Source organism: Meriones unguiculatus, chromosome 6, assembly GCF_030254825.1.
Source record: "Meriones unguiculatus strain TT.TT164.6M chromosome 6, Bangor_MerUng_6.1, whole genome shotgun sequence".
In the NCBI taxonomy this organism is placed as follows: domain Eukaryota; kingdom Metazoa; phylum Chordata; class Mammalia; order Rodentia; family Muridae; genus Meriones; species Meriones unguiculatus.
In genome coordinates, this window is record NC_083354.1 from 42014090 (window position 1) to 42038727 (window position 24638).

The 24638-nt window shown below is 45.6% G+C and overlaps 1 protein-coding gene across 5 annotated transcripts; it reads right to left on the minus strand.

Annotated features, from left to right (window-relative positions):
* Positions 1-2270: 2270 nt before the first annotated feature.
* Cdc25a (cell division cycle 25A) lies at positions 2271-22376 on the minus strand. Of its 5 annotated transcripts, XM_021663498.2 has the most exons (16): positions 22233-22376; positions 21579-22009; positions 20508-20584; positions 19442-19484; positions 18667-18703; positions 18013-18114; positions 16302-16421; positions 14399-14524; positions 13719-13793; positions 13374-13553; positions 10678-10776; positions 8387-8449; positions 8194-8292; positions 7204-7334; positions 4283-4394; positions 2271-4056 (listed from the first exon to the last, which is right to left on the minus strand). In XM_021663498.2, exons 2-16 carry the CDS (start codon positions 21746-21748, stop codon positions 3916-3918), a joined length of 1575 nt encoding a protein of 524 aa, XP_021519173.1. In that variant the 5' UTR covers positions 21749-22009; positions 22233-22376; the 3' UTR covers positions 2271-3915. The 5 variants fall into 5 exon arrangements, with proteins under 5 accessions (XP_021519173.1, XP_021519183.1, XP_021519199.1 ...); XM_021663508.2 differs by lacking the exon at positions 22233-22376 and having other exon boundaries at positions 18013-18111; positions 21579-22187; XM_021663524.2 differs by lacking the exons at positions 16302-16421; positions 22233-22376 and having other exon boundaries at positions 18013-18111; positions 21579-22187.
* Between the last annotated feature and the right edge of the window lie 2262 nt (positions 22377-24638).

Consider the following 24638-nt stretch of genomic DNA (forward strand, 5'->3'; position numbering starts at 1 on the left):
ATCCATGAGTGATTCCCTAAAAATTCCCTTCCTGTATTGTACTAGTCAGGTAAGAAGCAAGCTCACTAGCATAGTTCTTCAGAAGGCAACCTGAAAGCGAGAAAGTTAGGAAAGAAAGAATCTGGGGTTTGGAACTGGAGAGTAAAGGTCTACTCCAGCTTCTGCCACTTGTTAATGAGTAACCAGAAGGAACTCAATCACTGCCAGAGCATGGGTGTGCCCATTCATAAATGGTCGCCAGTCTGCATCACCAACACCAAACCAACAATCAGTGGCTACCCAAAAGTCCTGGGAGCTGTTTAATGTGGGTCTTCCCAAACTCATCTGGACTAGTGTTTCTCTTTTTAAGGATTTATTTTATTCTTTAAAAAAAATTAGAATACACCTTAAAAAATATTTATGTATCTCAAATACATACTTGCCCCAAATTCTAAATCCTATCTGTTTCAGCCTCCCAAGTAGTTTGGAGCTCAGACACTGAAAAGGCCAAAGGGGAGCCTGGAGAGTTGGCTCAGCAGTTAAGAGCACTGGCTGCTCTTACAGACGACCTGGGTTCAATTCCCAGAACGCACATGGCAGCTCACATGGACTCCAGCTCCAGGAAATCTGACACTTTCATTCACACAGACATGCATATAGGCAAAACACCAATGTGCATAAACTAAAAAGAAATATGTAAAGAAAGAAAAAACTGGGTGGTGCACGCCTGCAATCCCAGCACTTGGGGTGGCAAAGGCAGGCGCTCTCTCAGTTGGAGGCCAGCCTGGTCTACAAGGTGAGTCTAAGGCTATAGACAAACCTTGTCTTGAAGAACCAATCAATCAATCAATCAATCAATCAAACAGTCAAGACAGGAAAGGTTGATGTGGACCGACACCCCGTCGTTCAGATGATGGTAAGGGTCTGGGGAACAACTAGCAGGCAAATCACAGCTTCAACTCAGTTGCCTTTCCGGGAACAGGGAACTAGCGTGGGACACCATCGCCATCTGATGGCCACAGAGTAGCTATGGCAGCAGTCAAAGCCTGAACCGCTGACTGAAATCTGAGAAGACAAAAGGAGACCTGAGGGGAGGCTGGCTGGACTGCTGGGAGAGCTTCCCAGGCACAGGAAGGGACTGTTTGTGCTGTTCTAGGAGCCCTTGTTCAGCCAAGGGCTCTGCAGCTTTAGGAGTCCCTGCTTGCCCAAGGTCGTAAGAGCTAAGGATCCCAGTTTACCCATCTCGGCCTATCTGCTGTCAGTTTCTACCTTAGTGTGGGAAGTCTTCACCCCGTGGGCACCCTCCCAGCCACCCCCAACCTCAGTCATTTGTCTGGCTCTTCACTCTGCCCCGGTTCACTTGGGGTGTTACTGTTTCCAACTATCTCCCTGCAGTATCCCTCATATCCACCCTGGCCATGTAGGCGCTAGGCCAGTCCGCTGCTCAGACCCACCCGTGCATAGCCCTCACCTTTTCCCAGTATTTCCAGAAAAGCTGGAGGTTCTTTACAGCCTTCACCAAGTTTTGCTCCTGCCACTGACCAGGGGCTAGCACGCGTTCTGAAAGTGCTAGGTAGTACTCTACCACTGAGCTGCACCCCAGGCCTTTAAATCTTTTTGAGATCAAGTCTTGCTAAAGTGCCAAGACTGGTGAACTCGATATCCTCCCGTGCTGGTGTGTAAGCAGCTGGGATGGAAGTTAACTTACTTGGCCCGGGCACACACGCGACAGACTATATGTGGAAGCCAGAGGACAACTCATGGAAGTTGCTTCTCCTTTTCCCTTGTGGGCTGGCCTCGAGCTCCAATCCTCTGGCCATTACCCTCTCATGCCCACCCCAAGGACTGGGCTGACAGGCCACTCCATGTAACTCTGGCTGGCCTGGAAGTCAAGAGTCACCTGCCTATATACCTGCAACACAGGGATTAAAGGTGTGTACTGCTCTGCCGACAGGAAAAGCTCACGCCCATTTCATTCTGTCAATCACTGAGCATGGTAACTGGGGTTTCAGCCATTCCTGAAAACTTCTTTTTTTGCAAGACAAGGTTTCTCTGTAGAGTCCTGGACATCCTGGAACTTTCCCTGTAGACCAGGCTGACCCCGAGTGCAGAGATCCACCTGCCTCTGCTTCCCAAGTGCTGGGATTAATTAAAGGCATGCACCACCAGCTGGCCAAAACTGTAATTTATCCTCTTGAGGAAATATGGCTGCCTTAGTTTTAGTTAGGTGACTCTGGAAGCCTGAAGGCAAAAGAAACTATCTGAGTGTATCAGGAACCAGGCAGAGAACATGGGTTCAAGATCACTTTTATTTGCAGAGCCTGCAACAGTTGGTCAAATGCTGGCTAAGCTGGCACAATCCAAAAGCCGCTCTTCAAGGCATTCACCTAACAGAAGCTCTACAAACCAGAAACCAACCGGGACTCATCAACACACTGGGGAAGAAGCTGCTCATTCCCTTGCTCTCCACGTATTTTCCAACAAGATTTGTTTTATAGCCAAATGCAACTCAAACCCATAACAAAGCAACTATCCATCTTCAATATCACTGATTCCCTCCCCACCCCCAGAATAGAAAGCAGAGGTAAGAGGGGAGACCTTCCCTAAGGAAAACCTGGCCATACCCCCATGGAGCAAAGATGGCAAGGAGGCTGCTGCCTGAAGGTATTGAAGGACAGGCTGCGCAGTCAGAGCAGCCCAGCTCCTCAGAAGGGAGGTGTCCCAAGAGCCTCATTTCCACGGGGTTAGATAAGGGGGTAACTGGTGTGATTCATCACTCCCTGTCCCTCAAATTAAAACATGATAAACCCAGAACATTTTACTTCACAATTTACCACTCCCTCCTGAGAATCCTACAGTAATCTGCAGGCCAGGACCCACTTTTCCACCTAATGGCCTGGGCTTCTGCCCCCTTCTCTCCCTTGGGTGCCCATCCAACACTGATTTGATACTCGACTCCTGACTTTTTTTTTTTTTTCAATGACATTCAGTGGGCATGCTCCCTTACCCTGTGGACTCCACTCAGACCCTGGGGTATCTACGCTGCAGCGATCTGGTCCTGACCAGGGGTGGCCTGGTGAAAGCTGCTGAAGTGCGTTCCTACGACTCCTACACCAGCCACTGGCATGGGGATCTGGGGCGAGAAGTGAGAACTCAACTTTCCCCCAAGGACACCACAAAGGACAGAGGTAGGTCTGGGAAGGTTAGCTTATGTCCTGTAGCCAAGCCTGGATCTGGTGCAGGCTCTTACCAGCATCTCAGTCCTTGACTTTGAGTAGCAGCAATCCCAGTCCACAGCGCCTCCTAGGGGTGACTGAGCTCCTAGCGCTGTTCACAATTTAACAGGTTTGCCTTTTCTAATCCCTGCCCCATTTTTTTTTTTTTAAAGTGGAGGTAGTTCCTAGGATGATAAAACTCTACCTAGAATGGCAGTATTTTGACTTAATGAAGCAGTAAAGTAAAAGTCTTGAGGAATTTAAAAAACAATAAAATAATTGATGAAGCTGAATAAATTAAAGTCATGGGTCATCCATGAGAACCTTTCCCTTCCAGCCTATCTTTGGTGTTTGGCCAGCAGCACTTCGGTCGCTTCTCTCCCCTCATGACAGGGCCAGGGTCTGCCCAATAGGCCCCAGCTACTTCTTCAGGGGATGCTCAGTCAGAGCAACTTGATGCGGTGCTCCAGAGCACACCCTCCAGTCTGTGGTGTGCCCAGCTTTGGCGCAGTCCTGACAGGAAGGAGTCTTAAAGGACGAAAGAGTGTAACAGTGGGTGCCCTGGGCTCTCCAACCTGGAGGCGTAGGAGACAGGTTCAAGGCGTGGAAACCCCAGGTCTTTCTCCACGTACTGCGCAGCCAGCCAGGCCCTTTGCTTACTGCTCTGCAGCAAAGGGGAGAGGGAAGGGGCAGAGGGAAGCTCAGGCTCTATCACATGGCTTCAGAGCTTCTTCAGGCGACTGTACATCTCTCTTTTGCTCTTTTCCCCCGCCCAGGTCCGGCTCTTGGTACGGAACTTCTTCAAGTCTTCTTTAAAGTCTTCATGGTGCATTGGTCGGTAGCTGGGGGGCTCACAGTAAGACTAAAGGAACACGAGAGGACAAAGTCAAGTCATGCCTGCCTCACACCATCTGGCTTCCTCCTTTCCTAGAGCTACAAGGGAGAGGCAACAAGCAAGGGCCAACAAGCTCTACAGGAGCCTGGTGCTTAGCAGAGGCTTATCTTGTCCCCATACCCCTGGCAAGCAGCAGCTACAACTGACCCATTGGTCCAGCATGGAAATGTGGAGACATGCTCAGACGTCTCACCTGGCATTTGAGAAAGAACTCCTTGTATCCTCCCTTCAGGACATACAGCTCAGGGTAGTGGAGTTTGGGGTATTCATTGCCAAGCCTATCTCTTTCTCTCACATACCGGCACCTAGTAAAGAGGGATGAATGAATGAAGTCAGGCCACTCCCTTCAGGAGTGAACAGGTGACAACAGTCAGTAGTAACAGGTGGTGGACCAGGCGCTCCTTCCACCTCTCCTGAAACTCTAGCTCTGAGCCAGCTGGCTCTCCACTCCTTCCCATGGTCTCCTCACTCAGCTCTTACCCAAACAGAATTCTTCCTTCTTAGGCCTGCTCACCTTTAAATAGGTGAGGCCTTCTACTTCCTGAGAGTAGAATCCCATGCTGGGAGTAATGAAAGCTCCTGTCTCGCCATTCCACTCTGCCCAAACCTGTGTACAGCTGTAGTTTTCAGTGTCCTACAACATGTGCTGTCCCCCACAGCATGTCAGCCACCCCACTCTAGCCTCCTTGCTCTTCTGTGCAGGAGCTTCCACCTTTGACCATTTTATTGTCTTCAGAACATTTTGCATAATTCTAAGTATTTGTCTCCTCTCACCTCTGGAGGTAGGGTTTGGATTGTAGCATATTGATAATGTTATGTTCAAACACTTAGAAGAGCATCTACATATGAAGAATCCAAGGCTGGGAAGCAAGCCCTGCCACTTCCATTCATGTTTGCATATTCAGGTCCTCCTCATGTTACCTTCTCCTATGTGAAGTCAGGCTGGGTTTTTTTGTTTGTTTTTGTGAGAGACAGGATCTGACTATGTTACTGTGTAATCCAGACTGCCCTTGAATTCTCAGAGATCCACCTGTCTTTACCTGAATGCCATCACCTCTGGCCTTGAACCCAGGGCCTCACAAATACTAGGGAAGTGCTTTATCTGACCTGAGCCATACTCCTAGCCTGTCAGTTTGTTTTTTTGAGACAGGGTTTCATGTAGCTTACACTGGCCTTGAACTCCTGATCCTTTTGCCTTAGTTTTCCCATGGCTGGGATAAGACATGTACTGCTGGGGACTGGAGAGATGGCTCAGAGGTTAAGAGCACTGGCTGCTCTTCAAAAGATCCTGAGCTCAATTCCTAGCAACCACATGGTGGCTCACAACTATCAATAATGAGATCTGGTGCCCTCTTCTGGCATGTGGGCATACATGCATGCAGAAAACTGAATACATAAAAAAAAAAATCTTTAAGAAACAACTGCTTGGAGTTTAAAGGATGTTATATGAGACCAATAAATAGAAATACAGTGGGGGGAACCAATGTCTAAATCAATATAAAGGACAAATAGTCATTTGGGAACAGAGGCTGAACCCATGGTGATATTATAAAGTTGACACTGTATCATCAATGAGAAGCCTGGAAATCATTTTCACCGGAAATTTCAAGGTTAAGCCCATAAACGACATTCAAGAAATGAATTTTGACTAGGCAGCAGTACACAGGCCTTTACTCCCAAGCCTCTGGGGCAGAGGCAGGTGGATCTCAGTTCACAGCCAGTCTAGTCTATAGCGCAAACTCCTGGGCATCCAGGGCTACGTAGAGAAACCCTATCCTGAAACCCTCCTCCCCTCCCCACACATATGCAAAGAAATCTGTTTGGGACTGGGTAAAGATGCTTTATAACCTGAGTTTGATCCCAGAGATCCACATGGTAGAAAAGACTTCCTAGGGCTGGGGAAATGGCTTGGTGGTTAAGAACTCAGGCTGTTCTTCCAGAGACCATGAGTTCAATTCCCAGCAACCACATGGCGACTCCCAACCATCTATAATGAGATCTGGTGGCTTCTTCTGGTGTGCAGGCACAATATTGAATACATAATAAAAATAAAATAAAAATAGTTCCCTCACGCTGTCTTCTGAAGTCTACGCACACAATATGGCATGGCAAATACACAGTCAAAAAAAAAAAAAAAAAAAAAAAAAAAAAGCATTTGACAGAGTGGTGGTGCCACAAACCTAAATCCCAGGACTCGATCTCTGAGTTTGAGGCCAGCCTGATCTACAGACTGAGTTCCAGGACAGCCAAGGCTACAAAGAAAAGCCCCCTTTTGAGAGACAAAACAATAAACAAGGGCTGGAGAGCTGGCTCAGAGGTTAAGGGCACTGACTGCTCTTCCAAAGGTCCTGAGTTCAATTCTCAACAATCACATGGTGGCTCACAGCCATCTATAAGACCACGCCCTCTTCTGGCACACAGGCATACATACATACAGAACACTGTATACATAATTAAATCTTTAAACAACAAACAAACAACAAAGGGGCTGTTTGCAAGACAAACCACTGGATAAGTACAATGAAGAAAAACTATGTAATAAAGGGAGTTATAGTTCCCCCCCCATTTGAGAAGCCAGGGATTTGATGGGTTTTATTTATTTATTTTTTAAAGAAATAACTGATTTTTTTTGGTGATGTATTTTTTATTAAAATTTTTTGTATTAATTACAGTTTATTTACTTACTTTTTATCCCAGTTGTAGCCCCCTCCCACATTCCCACCCTCCCTCCCTCATCTCTTCCCATGCCCATCCCCCAGTCCACTGATAGGGGAGGTCCTCCTCCCCTTCCATCTGACCCTAGCTTGTCAGGTCTCTTTAGGACTGGCTGCCATGTCCTCCTTGGTGGCCTAGCAAGGCTACTCCTCCCTCGAGGGTGGGGAGGTCTTAGAGCCAGCCACTGAGTTCATGTCAGAGACAGTCCCTGAGGAGTTTCAGTTTTTACAAAGACCTGGTTACAATGTAATATGTAGACTTAGGCACTGGAGGAGTTTATGATGTGCACAACAGGATGGTTGCCATGGTATGATTATGATACGCCCCTAGTGAAAAAGCACACTACTACTCTCTATCATGAAGCCTCTGCCCAAAAACCTTACTCTTTGTAGTACTCACATGCGAGGGCCTCTTTCAGAAGAAAATTCACAGTGAAATACGACAATGACGCGCTTGCCATCAGTAGGTACAATAGGTTTCTTGAGTAAGAAGTCCTCAACCTCTTCTTCCATGTGCAAGTTCACAGCACCCTGCGGAGACAGCAGACATGCTGAGCACCTGCTGAACTACACCTGAAGGTCCCTCAGCAAGGGACGCAGCTCCTGACACCACTTTGTGACTCTGCAGGCCTCACGGCACAGCGGTACAGTAGAGCATTTGCCTTTGGTACCTCAAGGAGGCTCTCTGTATATCTTTGGCCATTCAGCGACACATGAGAACTAGAAACTCTAAACGTTACTTCATGAAGTTAGAGGCCACCCTCACATTCCAACACTGCTTTAAAAGGTGCACTCAAGCGGTGTGACTAATACGTGTTCTCACACATCACTCCCCAAGGTAGGAGCCGTGACCGAACAGCAGAGGCCCGGGACAGACATCAGGACATGCTGCCAGACTAGCTTCTTCTAGTCAGAAGCCCTCACGCGCTCAGACATTCATTTTTAAGCATCTCAAATGCTATGGAAGCCTTTGTGGACCCAGTGAATAGCTTAGACATCAGGTATGTCCCCTAGAATCGCCAACATTTCTGGGGTAGTATGAGAGAGTGCAGCGGAACTAGTGGGAATATTCATTCAGTTCACATCTACGGGTGCATTTTAAATCCTCACACGAGCTGAGAAGTGTCACCACCCCTACCTCTAAGCCTCCCAAGACAGCAAGTCTCAAGAATCTGAACGTTGGGCTGGAGAGATGATTCAGGTTAAGAGCACTGTCTGTTCTTCCAGAGGACCCTGGTTCAATTTCCAGCACCCACATGGCAGCTCACAACTGTCTGGAATTCCATTTTCAGAAGATCTGGTACTTCACACAGATATACATTAAGCAAAACATCAATGTAGATAAAAATAAATCTTAAAAACAAAACAAAAAAACCACAAAAGCTCGAACCTTGATGTGACCTCCTTCATATTCATATGGGTATCGGCAGTCAATGATAACAAATTCTTTAATGAGATTGGCAAACTTGCCATTCAAAACAGATGCCATCTATGAAGAGAAAGGGGGGAGGGTGTAAATGTTGGCTATCAGGTAACAAGATTTCAACTCCCCAAGTGCAGTGGGTTCCACAAACATGACTTACAATTTCTGGAGAAATATATTTTAAATCCTGATGCTTCCCAGAGACTGTATGAAATAGATAACCCTTTAAAAGAAGGAAACAGAACAGAAGATATTTAGGGGAATGTGAAAGCATATAAATGTAAAGTTTACCCTGCTGTACAGGTGGTAGGAAACAGCTCAGAAAAGAAACTCAGAAACAAACATAAGTGAATAGTACATGCTAATTACCTTTCTATATACCCAGCTAACATCTGGATATTTAGTTGTTATTGTTTGACGAGATATGGTCTCATTATGTAGACCAGTCTAGCTCCAAACTCAAGAGATATATCTGCTCCGGGATTAAAGGAGTAAGGCACTATGCTTGGCCTCTGAGACAGAGTCTTATTACATGTATAGGCCAGGCTGGCTTATAACTAGTAATCATGAGGCTAGATTTGAACACAGAAATCACTGGTGATTTCCTCTTTCTCCTGTTTCTGTTTTTCAAGACAGGGTTTCTCTGTGTAGTCCTAGCTGTCCTAGAATTCACTCTGTAGACCAGGCAGGCCTCAAACTCAGAGATCCACCCATCCCTGCTGAATACTCAGATTGGCTCAAGTCTGTAACAGCAGCCTTTGGGAGGATCATGAGTTCAAGATCATCCTGAGCCTGAGTGTGAGTTTGGGCAAAGTTGGGATATGAGACTGTAACAAAAAACACAATGAGGGAATGGGCGAGGCACTATATACTGTAACCCCAACACTGGGAGGCCAAGGCAGGAGACTGCATCTGAGGTCGCCTGGACTAAAAAGCGAGACCCTGTCTTGGAGGTGTAACAGTTTGTTCTGATGAGCACCTGGTTGCCCAGTATGGTGTTAGGTGGTGACAATGGAAGAACAACCTTGGCCCAGCCTAAAGAAAGAGGAACACTGGCTGGAGAGATGGTTAAGAGCACTAAGTGCTCCTCCAGAGGACCCAGATTCAATTCCTAGAACCCACATGGCACTCACAACTGTCTGTAACTCCAAGATCTGACACCCACAGACATACATACAGGCAATATACCAATGAACAGATAAAAATAAATAAATTTTAAAGAAAGAAAGAAGAACACAGGGCTGGAAAGATGGCTCAGCTGTTAAGAGCACTGTCTGCTCTTCCAGATGTCCTGATTTCAATTCCCAGCAACCACATGGTAGCTCACAGCCATCTACACTGGGATCTGAATCCCTCTTCTGGCATGCAGGTGTATCTGCAGATACAACACGCACATACATACATACATACATAAGAAGAAAAAGGAACACAGCCAGGTGTGGTGGTGCAGGTCTTTAATCCCATCACTCAGGGAGGCAGAGGCAAGCAGGTTGTTGTGAGCTGAGGCCAGCCTGGTCTACAAAGCCAGGAGAGCCAAGGCTACAGAGAAACCCTGTCTCAAAAACAAACAAACAACAACAAAACCCAAACACACACACACACATCAGTGCTACTTAGAGCTTCAACTCAAGTTGAAGGTAACACAAGGGGGCTTTCCTTGTTCTCCTCCTCAAGCTCCCTGCTCTTTCTTTTCTTTTGTTCTTTATTTATTTATTTATTCATTCATTTATTCATCCATTTCTTTATTTATTTATTTATTTATTTATTTATTTATTGAGACAGGATCTCTCTACAGAGTTTATTTATTTATTTATTTATTGAGGCAGGATCTCTCTACAGAGTCCCACTGTCTTGGAACTCAGTATGTCTGCCTCTGCCTCACAAGTGCGGGGATTAAGGGTATGTGCCATCCATCACGTCCAGCTGCTTGTTCTTTGAAAAACCATCTGCTGACAGACCTACCAACAGTTTAGGCTCAGACTTGCCCAGATCCTACTTTTTACAGCCAGTTGCTTTCAACTCACATTAGGTCACTACAACTTCCTTAAAGGCCCACTCCCTCCATGCCATACCTCTGAACATTTGGAACAGTTTAGGGTCCAATCTGGACCTTCTAAGACATTGTTTCAACACAACCACTCAAAAGAGTGGCTGTATAAGCATACTATATTATCTATACCCAGAAGCCTGGTTCCCAGAAAACCTGCACTGTGGGTTACAGTGAAGGTGGGTAACCGTACAGGAAACCACTGAGCTAGCAACAGTCTCGAAGACCAACATGTACTCCATCATGAGAAGTTCAACTTGTTCCTTATTGTTAACTTTAAATTGTTCCTTTGGAGGTACCCAAAGACCCACCTTGAGAAAGGCTAAGCAGGGCAGCTTAGAAAGGCTAGCTGTCCCCACCACCTTGCCGTACCACACAACTAGGGTAAGTCTGCTTGCAATTACCTTGGAGAAATCCCCTATAAGGTCTCTTGGGTCACTGTCCAAAATGTTCTCAATGGTTCCTTTGGGGGAAGATGTCAGGGATAAAGACTGGTGTAGAAGCTGTAACAAATCAAAGGTAGAGAGTGAGACCAGGGTTTTGACTAAAACTCCTAAAAATATTTACCTTGACTATGCCAAAAGGAGGAAACTGAAATATAAATGCTTGAGTAGAGGACTTTGTAATGTGACTGAATCAGAAGGAAAGACAGGCCCCTACTATTCATTAACTAGCTGACTTTCTCTAAAAAGCCCCTTTATTCTGTTCTGGAGACAGCGTCACCATGCATCTCTGGCTGGACTGGAATGTGCTAATGTATATCAAGTGTGCCTCAAACTCAGAATCAGGCACGTCAACACACCCAGATCCTTTCCTTTTTTATTGTTCATAATGAAAACTATTGAGCAGATATCAAGAGATACATAGTAATCCCAGAAGCAGAAGGACCACCACAATTTTGAGCCTAGCCAGGGCTACATGGCAAGAATCTGCCTTAAAACAAGAGACAAAACATGACCTGACATCAACACAGAAGATCACTGTCATGTGTCTCACAAAATAAAATAATTACCTTATCAACAGAACCCTGAACTTCTGATAAGGAAGTTTTTGTGAAAGAACACAAATTTAAGTTGTAAAGATCCTTTGGATTGCTTCTAAATGAATAGCCTTCTGTGAGCTGGGCTTTCTTCCTGCAGGCTGGCCTGGCACTGCTGAACAGCTACACAAGGAACCACTGTGTACTGCTAATCTAGAGGCAACCTGAACATTTGTATCTCTAAAGGAGACTGGGACCTTAAACTAACCATTTCTTTTATGCTTCTCCTTTCCCTCTTCCAGGACAGAGTAGTAAATCTTTCAAAGATACTGTGAGGCCAGTTGAGGTGACTCAGAGGGTAAAAGCACTTATATGTGCCCAACAACAATCCTGGGGACCCATGGTGGAAGAGAGCCAATCAATGCTGGAGAATTGTCCTCTAACCTCTACACAAGCCACGGCAGACACAGGTCTCACACAAAAATAGTATTTTAAAAAAGGAGGTGGAGGTGAGTAAGCACATTAAGATTCTTTCCAAGGCCCAAGCTGTCAGATTAGAGTTGACAGACATAGCCACACAGCAGTCTTTGACGGTATCTTAACTCTTTTTTTTTTTTTTCTTTAAATAAGGAGTTAAAAAGAAGTGCTAGGCATGGTGACCCATGCCTTTAAATCCCAGTACTGGGGAGGCAGAGGCCAGACTGGTCTACAGAGGGAGTTCCAGTACAGCCAAAGCTACACAGAGAAACCCTGTCTTGAAAAACCAAAAACAGTAACAACAAAAACTTAGAAGATCATCATTATACCCTTAGAGGACACAGTACTTTCTGTAAACCTGATTTCCCATTAAAAGAAGCCACAAGACCAGGCTAGAGAGACGGCTCAGAGGCTAAGAGCACTGGTTGTTCTCCCTAAGGTCCTGAGTTCAATTCCCAGCAACCACATGGTGGCTCATAATCATCTATAATGCGATCTGGTGCCCTCTCTGGCGTGTAGGCACACATGTAGACAGAACACCACACAATAAACAAATAAATGTTTGAAGAAAAAGAAGAATAAGCCACCACTACAAGGCCATCAGTAAGATAATTCAGTGGTTAAAGGTGACCACCGCCAAGCCAGATGACCTAAATTTGATTCCCAAGAACCATCTGGTGGAAGGAGAGAACAGATTACTGAAAGCTAATATGTGACCTATACATATTTGCTATGGCATGCACCTGTACTCGAAAAAGAAAAAAGAAGCTGCTTGTGGTGGTATATACATCCATGCCAGCACTTGAGAAACAATGAATTTGAGGCCAGGGCTGAAGAGTGAGACCTTTTCTCAAAACTGAATGAATGAGTAAGGAACCATGGGCCCTGGCGTCAGGATATTAAGATAGAAGGATCTTTAGTTTAAAGTCAACCTGGGCTGTAGTTTCTGCCTTAATGGACACTATCAGATATATCCTTTGTTTAGTAATATCTGAAGGTAGAACCATTCTATTGTATAAACAGGTTCACACACACACACACACACACAAGCATTTAAGAAGACCAATAAAATTTTAAACCCAAATGAAAACCAGGGCATGGTTTGTGATTCCAGCACTAGGGAGGCAGAGGAAACGCTCAAAGCTCAACTATATAGCTTAAGGGCAGCCCAGGCCACTAGCGAGTTTGATCCTAAAACAAAACAACACAACAACAAAAAACAGAACCAAAAACTAGCCACCAGAACACAGACAGGTGTAACAACTTTTGCCAAAAGTCCGTGTTGGGGTGCTAAGACAAAAAGACAGCGAGTAAGGCTAGCCCGAGTTGCTTGGTGAAACATGCCGAAACCAGTTAAGAACAAGTTGTATTCTGACCTCCACATGTGCTCTGTGGCATGTAACACTAAATAAACAAACAATAAAATCAATAGGAAAACTAGAGTAAAGATGGGGCTTCATGACCAAGCACTTGAGAAATATACGCTCAGGGTTAACTCAAGTACCCAAGAGGCAGAGGCAGATGGATCTGAGTTCAAGGCCAGCCTGGTCCCTGTTCAAAAAACAAAGTAGTAAGGCATGGCAAGGACAGGACCATCAAGCAGAAAGACAGCCATCACTGTACACCAAGGAGAAGTTAACTAACCTCCTGGGCTGGCTCTAGACTATCTGCTTTCACAGGACTGGCCATGCTCTTCCTCCGCTTTGTACTCCCTTGAGAAGACTCCTCATGGGGTCGATCTGCTCTCTTCAGCCCTGTGGGAGTGCTGGCGCTGCCACCGGAGCTGCATTGCAGAGGGGAGTCAAACAGCCTACACCGATCACCCTTAGGACAGAAGAGACAGGTCCACCTTGGATTACAGTCTGACCACATGAATAGCAATTATTCTGAAGTCCAGGTCCTAAATCCTGTTACTCCAGCCAACACAGTTAAGGACTACTTTGTTCAATGGTTCAACACCTCAGAATTCCACATACCAGAATAACTTACAAGGTTTGTAGGTCTTCTCATGACAAGGGGAGCTGTCCAGAGGCTTGCCATGCATGATGGGGTCTCCTCATCATTCTAGAGGAAGAGAAAAACGGCTTTTTAAAAGCAGGGCCCACAGAGGGGCTGGGAGAAAAAGGACCCAGAAGAGACCATCATTAATTTAAATGCTTTGTGTGTAACTCTCCTAAAGACATGCCAGACAAGCCTGCTGAGAAGTTTTTTGTTTTGTTTCTTTTGGAAATAGAGCCTGGCCTTGAACTTGAGGCTTATGGCAATCCTTCTATTCAGCACCCGAATGCTGAGATTATGGGCATGTACTACCAGGACAGGCTAGTATCTCTTTTTTTGGTACAAGGGATTGAACCCAAGGCCTTGTATACCTTAAGCACAAGCTCTACCACTATGCTATCTTAGTTCCAGAAGCATCTCAATACATTCATCCTTCCCTACTCCTAAAAGCCTGGTTAGTGTCCTCAGGCTAAGAGAAAAGATCTTACCAGTATCATCTCACCTCCCATCCAGAAACAGAACTAAGTCAAGCAGAAAGAAGAGTCTCAATAAACTCTTACAAAATAAATGATCATTCAGTCAGCTGAGACCCTGAGGAACTATTTATTTAGGAGGCTTCTCCAGGGTGATTAGAATGAGTAGGCACACACCCACATACACCCAGATGGTACCTTCAGGTTCTCTCCATCCAGAAGGTCTATGAAGCCATCATCTTCATCAGACAAAGTGGCCTTCACAGGTGACTGGGGTGTAAAAAGAGGACTAAAATTTCCTGATTCACTTTCAATTGAAGATCGCTGAAAGACACAGTTAGCAAGAACTCTAGTCCACTTTGATTTGCTTAGCTGGACTGCTTAAAACAAACCAACCAACCAACCAGTATGCAGGTGCACCGTGTATGAACCTGGCACCCTTAGAGTTCAGAAGAGGCTTGGACTCCCTGGCTCCTGAGCTCTTCTTGCAAAGAGAACTAAACTCATATGTAGTATGATAGTATACAACCTGTTGAAAATACAAGTGTCTATGGAGATCACAAAACAGCAGGCAAAAGAAAGTTCAAGAATGCCCATGTCACTCCATTCAGACAGATGCAAACAAAGGGAACCTGTTATAAAGTCTAGCCTACTCCTTTTTTATTTCTGGAGACAGGGCAGTTCAGGCTAAGCTAAAACCTATGACCCTTTCTTCCAGCTCCCAAATGTTGAGATCACAGGTGCACACTAGGAAGCTTAGCCTCTAACTCAGCTCTTGAGGATTAAAATGATAGCTGAGCCAGAGAGAGGGCCAGTGGTTCATAGCAAATACTGCTCTTGCAGAAGCGCTACCTCAGACAGCTCACAGCTGCCGGTAGTTTCAGCTCCATGTGATTCTAAGCCTCTGGCCTCCTCAGACATCTGTACTCATGTACACATACTACCCCACCCTACATAATTAAAAATAAAAATGATTTAAAATGATAGTGCCCAGTTTTAAAATGAGGGATTATTATGTCCTAGACATTACAACAAAATCTTTATAACCATAATCCCACTTAAGCCATCCCTTATTTCTTCCTAGACACAAATGTTCATCCTGTCTCAGCTCCTGCAGAACCTGGGACTACATGTCCAACATACCCAAACAATCCCTTGATTTTTGTAAATTAAAAGAAAACTGAGGTTTAAGAGGTTACTAAGATCAGCCGGGTGACACAGTGGCACACATCTGCAATCCCAGAACTCTGACTCTGGGAGTCGGAGGAGAGGCGGAGGAGAGGCTGAGGTGGATCTCTGTGAGTTCAAGTGGTCCAGGACAACCAAGGCTACACAGAGAAACCCTGTCTTGGAAAGCCAATAAACAAACATAGATCATACACCTGTTTAACACCCTAACTCGGATGTGTGTGGTGGCAAACATATGTAATCCCAGAGGTAAGAGCAGTAGGAGTTCAAGACTAGTTCTGACTACATAACAAATTTGAGGCTAGACTGGGGCTTTAAGAGGGCCTGTCTCAAAAACAAAACAAAACAAACAAAAAAATCTGAACAAAAGAGCCAAACCAGTAAGATAAACAATGACTTTTTAAAGTCTGTACCCTCAGCAACTATAATTACAGATGCCTTTAATAATCAAGCAATCACAGAAAATCTTGGCATTCTGATTCCTAAGAATCCACCAAAAATATTCAATTTCAGATATATTTTCAAACCATACTAAACTTGTCTGCCATTTACATGTCCTTTGACAAATAAATCACACTCCTTTGAAACTTTCTAATCTGCCAAATGCCAGCAATTCATAGGCCTCCGCCTCCCAAATGCTGGGTTTAACATGAGCCACCTAGCAGTAGTAGTAAACTTGCTTTTTTGTTTTTGAAACAGGGTTTCACGTAGCCCAGGCTGGCCTTAAGTCATGGCAGAACTGATCTATTTTTGACCTCCTGGTCCTCCTCCCTCTATCTTCCAAGCGCTGGGGTTATAGGCATGCACCACAGGCTTAGCATTAAAAGGTTGATACTGGCACAACACACACACACGCCATGTTGTAAGTTCTCTTCCCATAATGAACTCCCCAGAGGAAAGCCAAAACACATACCATCTGAGCTGGGGCTGAATTCTGCCTGTGTGTGAAGAGATCTTTACTCTCCTCATGCACATGTGGATTCAGGCAGCCACGAGATGCAGGTCTTATTGGCTTTTTAAATTCAAATGCTTCCTGCAAAACAATATATTTTATATATTTTCTACTGTCCATGAAAACCAGGCTCTAGGGCTGGTGAGATGGCTTTGGCAGAAAAATACACTTGATGAGAAGCCTGAAGATCTGAATTTCATCCCCAAGCCCAGCATGGTGGAAAAGAACAGACTTCTGAAAGTTGGCCTGTCTTCCACATGGGCACCGCGGCATGCTCCCAACAGCAGTCTGTATTGCTCGCTAAACAAAATCAGTTACAATGTGCTGGGGCTAGAGAGATAGCTTAGCAGCAAAGAGTATGGCACTATTTTTTTGTTGTTATTGTTGTTTTTGAATACAGGGTTTCTCTGTGTAGCTCTGGCTGGCCTTGAACTTAGAGATACACCTGCCCCTGCCTCCCAAGAGCTGGGATTAAAGGTGTGTGCCACCACCACCCAGTGAGAACAGTTCTGAAAGACTCAGATTTGATTCTTTCCACCCATAGGGTGGCTTACAACCATAAGTAATCCATTCTGGGGGATCTGACATCCTCTTCTGGCCTTTGCAGGCATCAGGCACACACATAGCACAGACATACAGGAAAGCAAAACACCCATGCACATAAAAATGTGCCCTATCTTAAACAGTACATAAGCACTTGTTATTAAGCACTAAAAGCAGTCACTGCTCATGTCAGTTTTTACATTACCAAGTACTTTCTGAATACAAGCCTGTCTAACCAAATACAACCTGACCGTTCCCATTTCACAAAGAAACTAGGTCTTACAGGTTAAATGGTGGCCTTAAGATCCTGAAGCCAGATAACTCCAAGAAGTTGTTTAACCTGTGCTATTATTCCTTTAGAACAAAGCATCCAGAAAGTTGGTCCAGTGGAATTACAAAGGCTGACAAACTGCTCCAAACACACAAAGAGGAAATCCATTTCTACAGAATACCATGACACCTTCCAAAGTTGCCGAACAAAATTTATGTTCATACAGGCCATTGGTTTTGTATTTAACCTAGAGATTGTAAGGGAAAGCCAGGTAGGAAGACATGGACCTCTGGATAAACCACATCACCCTCAAAGCCACCATTTCAGATATCCTGAGATCCCACAGACCTTCATGACTTTTGATCTTAGTTTACCACTCTAGGGTTTATATATGTGATAGAGGTGTTCACGGGAAATAAGGTGCTGCTAGGCAGGCCCAGCAGCACAACTAAGATTTTCTTTCATGAGCTTACAGTCACCTTAGAGTTGGAGCAGTGAAAGGAAAGTCTTCAATAGATTCTTTTAGATAAGACCACTCATGGATGTAATTACTCCTCACAAAAGCTACTTACTAAAATCCAGCGACATTTATCTGCCAGGCGCCATCTTAAATTCTCTACATATGCAATCTTATTTCATTTCTAGAACAACCTTACTAGGTAATTGCTACCTTATTTAAAACAACAACAACAACAAAATCAAAACAACTTAGAAAGGAGCCTAACAGAACCTTCTGCATCACAAAGGCCAGGTGTGCCCTTTCTGTGACGTAGTGGTAGCCAGCTATGTTACTTGAAAGCAGCCAACACTTAAAGGTTTCCCTTCCACCCTGGGTTACCATGTTGATGCTATGCTTACATTTTCTTTATTTTCATCCTGGTCGATGAGCTGAAAGATGTCATGGTCTAGAGAATCAGAATGGCTCCTCTTTAGTGCTGGGCTACATCCCAAGAGCTTCTGCTGTCAAAGTGAAAATGAGAAATTGAGTTCATAGAAGAAAAAGCAATGAAAAACTCAGTTTTCCTTTTCCTTTTTTGAAGCCCAGGCTGGCCTCGAACTTGAGATAAGCTTCTTGCCTCAGCCTCCCAAGTGCTAGGATTACAGGTCTGACCATCACACCCAGACAAAACTTTAATTCTTAAAAAAACGCAGAGAGGGTTGGAAGAGCTAGCTTCCCACACACTGCAGCAGGTAACCAGTACATGTGCCCAGGGTCCCACCCTGCTGTAACTCAGAATGGCCTGACACGTAATCAGTCATACAAGGTTGCCCCAACAAGCCTCTAGTAGCATCCGCTTAAAAAGAACATTTCCTGGTTTGATAAAACTGAGATTGAGGACAAAGTCCACAATAGGCAGCAACTGCTGAAGTTGCTCTAGGTAATGCCTTACTATCTGCATCTTAGTGCTTACAGGAATGCAGAAAAACCAAGGTCTACTTCCTAAATGTAGGGAAGCTGGCATTTAGTGGGGCAGTTTAGAGATATTGGTTCAAAATGACAATGGAACTTACAGGTAGGGAATTTATTCTCCTCAGGGAAATTTCAAGGCTGTAATGAGATCAAAAGGCAAATATAAGAATAAAGAGGTATTTATATCAGCAGATTCATATCGCTTAGCCAATAGCATGGGGAGTAGGACAGGCGAATCAGATTCTCATTGTAGGGTAAACAAGAATATCTAAAGCTTCCCTGGTCTCAGGAGCACCCCAGACACTAGGTATCTAGATTGAAAAACAAAACGGAACTTTGATGTCTACTAAAATACATACATTCATTCATTTAAGGTTTTAACGAAAAGGAGAACAAGGGAAATTACAGCTAAAATAAAGGAGGGAAAGTCCTGGAAACTGCTGGAACAAAACAATATATTTATTCTCAGCAGTGTTTCTAGGATCCAAGTGTCTCTCCAGGAACAGCTGTATGAAGAACTTCATTCAAAAATTATCAAGTTTTGACCATAAGTGACAGCATACACCTTTAAGCTCAGCACCCAGGAGGCAGAAGCAGGCAGATCTGATTCCAGGCCAGCCAGAGCTTTCAATGTAAGATCCCATATCAAATATAAGCGAGCATGTTTCCTTTCTCTTCGAATCTGGAGACTAAACCTACCTAGTACCTCACATCAGCCACACAGCACTCTATCACTGGGTTTTCCTAAAGTGCCCAGACAGAATTTTTTATCCTTTTACCTTAACTCCTGAGCAGCTGAGACTACAGGCCTGTGCCAGTAGACTTACTTAAAGAATACTGTTCTAAATTTAAAATTTAAAAGCAATGAATACATACTTTTCTTTACTGTCCAATGGCCCAGGAGAATCTAGGCAGAAACCTTTAAAAAATAAAACAAAATTCTTAGGAAATAACACAAATTGTGTTAAGTAACCTTTTCTAGGTACATCCATGAATCCTATTTGCAAATGCCATCAAGAGAAACAAGATTTTTTTTAAAGATTTTATTTATTATTTTTACAACATTCTGCCTGCACACCAGATCTTACTGTAAATGGTTATGAGCCACCATGTGGTTGCTGGGAATTGAAGTCAGGACCTTTGGAAGAACAGAGTGTTCTTAATCTCTGAGCCATCTCTCCAGCCAGAGAAACAAGATTTAAGAGGCCAATTAAAATCAAGATTAATTGCTTTTTCAGATAGGATAGAACCCATAACTTTTTAGAGTTATTTTTTTTTTTCAAATACAACTAATTTAGAGATATGAAAAATACAACCAGCTAGGAATGAATTCCAAGAGGCCAGTCTCCTATACACAGTGAGATCGTGTCTTTAAAAAAAACCGAGTGCTGGAGAGATGGTTCAGAAGAACACAACTGCTCTTACAGAGGACCTGAGTTCAATTCCCAGCAACCACATGGCCTGTAACTCCAGTTAGAGGGGATCTCACACCCTCTTCTGGCCTTCAAGGAAATGCAGGCACATGGTCCATACATGAGAGGCACACAGGCAAATATGTCTACACATACAAAATAAAAACAAGTACTTTTCAAAAAGAAAAGCAATAAGGACTTGACTCCTAACTTTCTCTTTGTAAACTATCTCTGGGCTACCTCTGCGCTGTACTGAATGAAGGGTGATTGGGCTATGGCATGGTGCTCATGCCTTTAACCACAGGACTCAAGAGGCACGAGGGCAATGTGAACTACACAGACCCTGCTTTAATTAAAAATAAGGGGCCCAGTGGTTAATGGCACTTGGTGCTCCTGTAGAGAGGACCGATTCAGTTCCCAGCAACCATATTAGGCAGCTCACAGAGGCCTGTAACTCCAGCTTCAGGGACTGAGGCAGGGACCTGAATACATGTGCACACACATACACATCAATCATAATGATAAAATACCTGAGTCAGTGGATTCAGAGGAGCCCATTCTCTGTAGACTGCTGTTGCTTCTCACCTCCATTGGTTTCCCATACTCACTGAAACCAAGAGAAATACCCCCACATGAACAATTTCGGGGACATAATTTATAAAAGCCACATGCAGGAGATGGCCATGAAGTAGCCAGGCTGCCACAAACCATCATTCTCAGACCAAGGCAAGGACCCCACACTCACACTTGGCCACCCACAGTACCCCAGCTGGCATTTGAACAAAGAAAGGAGTCTGGCCTTGGGCCACACTGTAGGACACGCCTGTGGCAAATGCTGGGTTGGTTCCTTAAATGAGCGCCTCGGTTTTAGGTACTATGCTGGGAGCAAGGGCAAAGGTGACTGGGACAGGAGGCTCAGCTTTCCAGAGGTTGGGAAAGTCCTATGGCACGCTTAGAAAATAAGATGGCCAATACCGAAGGAAGAGCAACTTCACTAAAAATACCGGAAGGTGTTTTCTTAGTGGTAGTGGTGCAGGGCAGCTCAGTTAGTGGACTTCTAAGTTCACGGAGATTTCTGATACAGAAAGTTACTAAAAGAGACTAGCTGTAAGAAGGTAGACCTAGGTAGATAGAAGAAACGTGCTGGCCAAGTAGCTGCACAGATTTTGCACAAATGCAAGAAAAGAAAATGCCATGTCCCTTTGTTGAGAAGGAACAAAGCTCACAGGAAACTGAGATCTGGCGCGACTGTACAGCAAAGAGTGGAAGTGAGGGCCCTCGGACGAGCCATTTCTCCCGTGGGGCTAGATTACAAAGGCTTCCCGGAAGGAGACAGCGTACAGAGAAATCTAAAGGGGTGAACAAGCCAGGAAGCCTCTCCCGCACCCGGTCTGGCTCGGGCTGAGGATAGCCCTGGACTATCCGAACGGCCTCTCCCGCCCAACATTCCGCCCGGGGGGGAGGGTGCACATGGCGGGCCCCGGCCAGGCCGTCCCGGATCGGAGCATCAGAACCAGCCGGACAAACCCTGCTTCCTGCTAGGTCATCCCGAGGGTGGCCCGGAGGCCAGCGGCCTGAGGCATCGCTCGCCGGTCTCTCACCTGTCCAGCCCTTCCAGCCGGTCCATGGTGACCGTCAGGTTGGTGACAGGGGACAGTCCGCCAGCAGCTGACGCGCCAAAGAGTACCTTCCCCGTGGGCGGAGGCGCAGGAGTGGGGCTGCAAGCGAAGAGCAGGCGGCGGCGGTGGGGGGGCTCCGGGCCCAGTTCCATGGCGCCGCCGGGCCTGCCCGGACTCCCGCTCCGTCTTCCTCCGCCTCCGCTGCGCCGGGCCCCGCCCCGCTGGCACCGGCTTCACCCGCGTGCCACGCCGCCAGCGCCCGCGGGTCAAACACAAACACGATCCCGCGGTTCAGAGACGCGGCGGCCACGGGCAGCGGCGCGGACGGGCGAGCGTCGGGGACTCGGCAGGCGCCAGCCACAGGCACCGGTGCTTCCTTCTCGGCCCCGCGAGGCCCTCAGGCGGGCGGGCGCCTGCAACCTCAAGATTAAATCCAAACAAACTCCGCGGGGCCAGGTCTTGGGGCGACCGCCCGCTTAACTTTCCTCACTCCTCCTCTCCCGCCCTGCTCGGTGCCCGGCCCGCAGAGAAGCCCTCACCTCCCTCACCACCGAAGTGGCCTTAGCGTTAATTGCTGCACACTTAGGAGCCCCCCGCGCCCCGCCCCTTTTCTAGTTGGCGCCAAACAGAACTCACCAATCGGGAAGCAAACGTCTCCCCGCTCCCGAATGACAGCTGAGCTGGACCAATGAGAAGGGAAGGAGGGAGCATCTCGCGGCGCCCCTCGAGGTCACTCCCTCTCGAAGACAGGGAGGCTAGGCCTGAAGAGTTGGGTGGTGGCAGAAGTGAGAAGGGAGCTCAGAGGTCAATGAAACTCCCCGGAGGCCCAAGTCCGGACGGGAAGGCCTCACTCTTTTCCAGTTGCATGCTGGGTGGTGTAGTTCCCACAGCGCGCGCTAGGCAGGTCCCTTTACCCTGTCTGAGATGGTAAGGTAAAGCTAGTGCTGTGCCCTCTTGGGATGTGTGGTCTAGAGAAGGCCATCTGGACCTGGCTTTGGCTCTTCCTCTTCCTAGTACCTCTTTTCCTTCACAAGCCTCCAGGCTCTGATTTCGTTTGTCTTTCTTTTTCTTTCTTTCTTTTCTGTATAGCCCTGGCTGTCCTGGAACTTCTCTGTAGCCACCATCAAGGCTATGATTCGCTGTCCCTTCCCATTACTGCTCCGAGCCATCTATGCCAGCACCATTTGTCTAGAATCACTACCTAGGAATGCTATTTAACATCATGAGCGTGCCTAGATAAGCTCATTCTGCCAACCTGAGGCTTCTAGGTCTGCAGGTAGGAAGCCTTTTTTTTTTCAGCAAAAAAATAAAAGAACCATGAGAGAGAGAGAGAGAGAGAAAAAAAAAAGGCTATCTTAATAAAAGCAGTCTACAGATTCAAAGCAATTCTCATCATGAATGTTCGAATAACATTCTTTACAGAACTAGGAAAAAACAATCCTAAAATCCATGTGGAGTGCCAAAAAACAACAAAAGAATGGAGAAGAGGGAATTTCACTCACGAACCAGCTGGACATGGTAGCTCATGTCCCTAGTGCTAGCACTCAGGGGGCAGAGGTCAGAGGATTGCAAAAGAATGAGAGCTACATACCTTATCCCAATGCCCTCACTCACCCAACACAAGAAAACCCCTATTTCTCCCCTCCGTGAATGGTTAGAACTTAACAAACATAGCTAGAAATAATGAAATAGAACCAGGTTAGTACAGGAAGGACTGTCTGTGTCATGAGCCACTGAGCTTTCATATGCTTATTAAGTAGGTAATCCATTTATGTGTGCAGATTTAAACATTACCAAAAAAAAAAAAAAAAAAAAAAAAAAAAAAAAAAGAGTGGCTTTAGGCTTCATTGCCAGGTCTACCTCTTTGCTCTCATTCATTGGAGAGCACTCAGACCAGCATCATTGCCAACAGCCTCAGGAATTTCCCTCCTCTTTAGGGATTCCATTCAAGTAAACTTAGATTTCTTCTTCTTCTTCTTCTTCCTTCTTCTTCTTCTTCTTCTTCTTCTTCATTTAAACATTTTTTTCATTCATTTTACAGCTTTGTTGTGGCCCATCCCTCCTCCCCTCCCGGTTCCACCTTCTCTCCTCCCCCCTCTCCCCTCCCCTTTTCCTAGAGGGAGCTCCCTTTCCCATCCAGCCCAGCTGATCAGGCTGCCTCAGGTCTGATCTTGTCCTCCTGTCCTTCTTCCTGGTGGCCTGGCAAGGCAGTCCCACCAGGAACTGTCTGGTGATCACTGAAAGTGATCAAAAAGCTGGCAAATGAGTTCCTGTCCAAAGCAATCTCCATTTCCCTTACATGAGGACCCTCATGAGGCCTAAGCTACCCATCTGCTACATCTTTGTAGGGGGTCTAGGTCCAGTTCAGGCAGGGTCCTTGATGCTTCAGTCTCAGCAAGCCCCTCTGGGCCCTGGCTCTCTTGTTTTTGTGGAGCTCATGTCACCTCCAGGTCCTTTTCTCTTTCCTCCCAGTTTTTCACAAGACTCATTACACATCACCCAATGTTTGGCTGTGAGTCTTGGCACTCAAAACTTGAGTTTTGAGGCACTGCTGGGTAGCATTTCTCTGAGGATAACTCTGAAGCATAGATTCTTGGTGACATTACAAGAATAGTTTCAGGGGGCTGGAGAAATGGTTCAGCAGTTATGAGCACTGACTTTTCTTCCAGAGGACCTGGGTTCAATTCCCAGCACCCACATGGCGGCTCACAACTGTAACTCTAAGAGCTGACACCCTCACACAGACATACATGAAGGCTAAACATCAATGCACAGTAAGTAAAAATAAATAAATTATTTAAAAAAATAGTTTCAGGAAGAGCCAGAGTGAAGCAAAGTTAGTGAATGTGTGAAGTATTTAGCTGAGTAACTATTACACACTCACGACATGGTTATGGGCTTCTTAAGTCTCTGTAGATTTTTCTTTTGAGACAGGGTCTCCTGTAGCCAGGCTGGCCTTAACTCTCAATCTAGTCAAGGATGACCTTGAACTGATCTTCCAGTACACCTCCAGACTTTGGAGTTTGTGCATGTTAGGTAAAA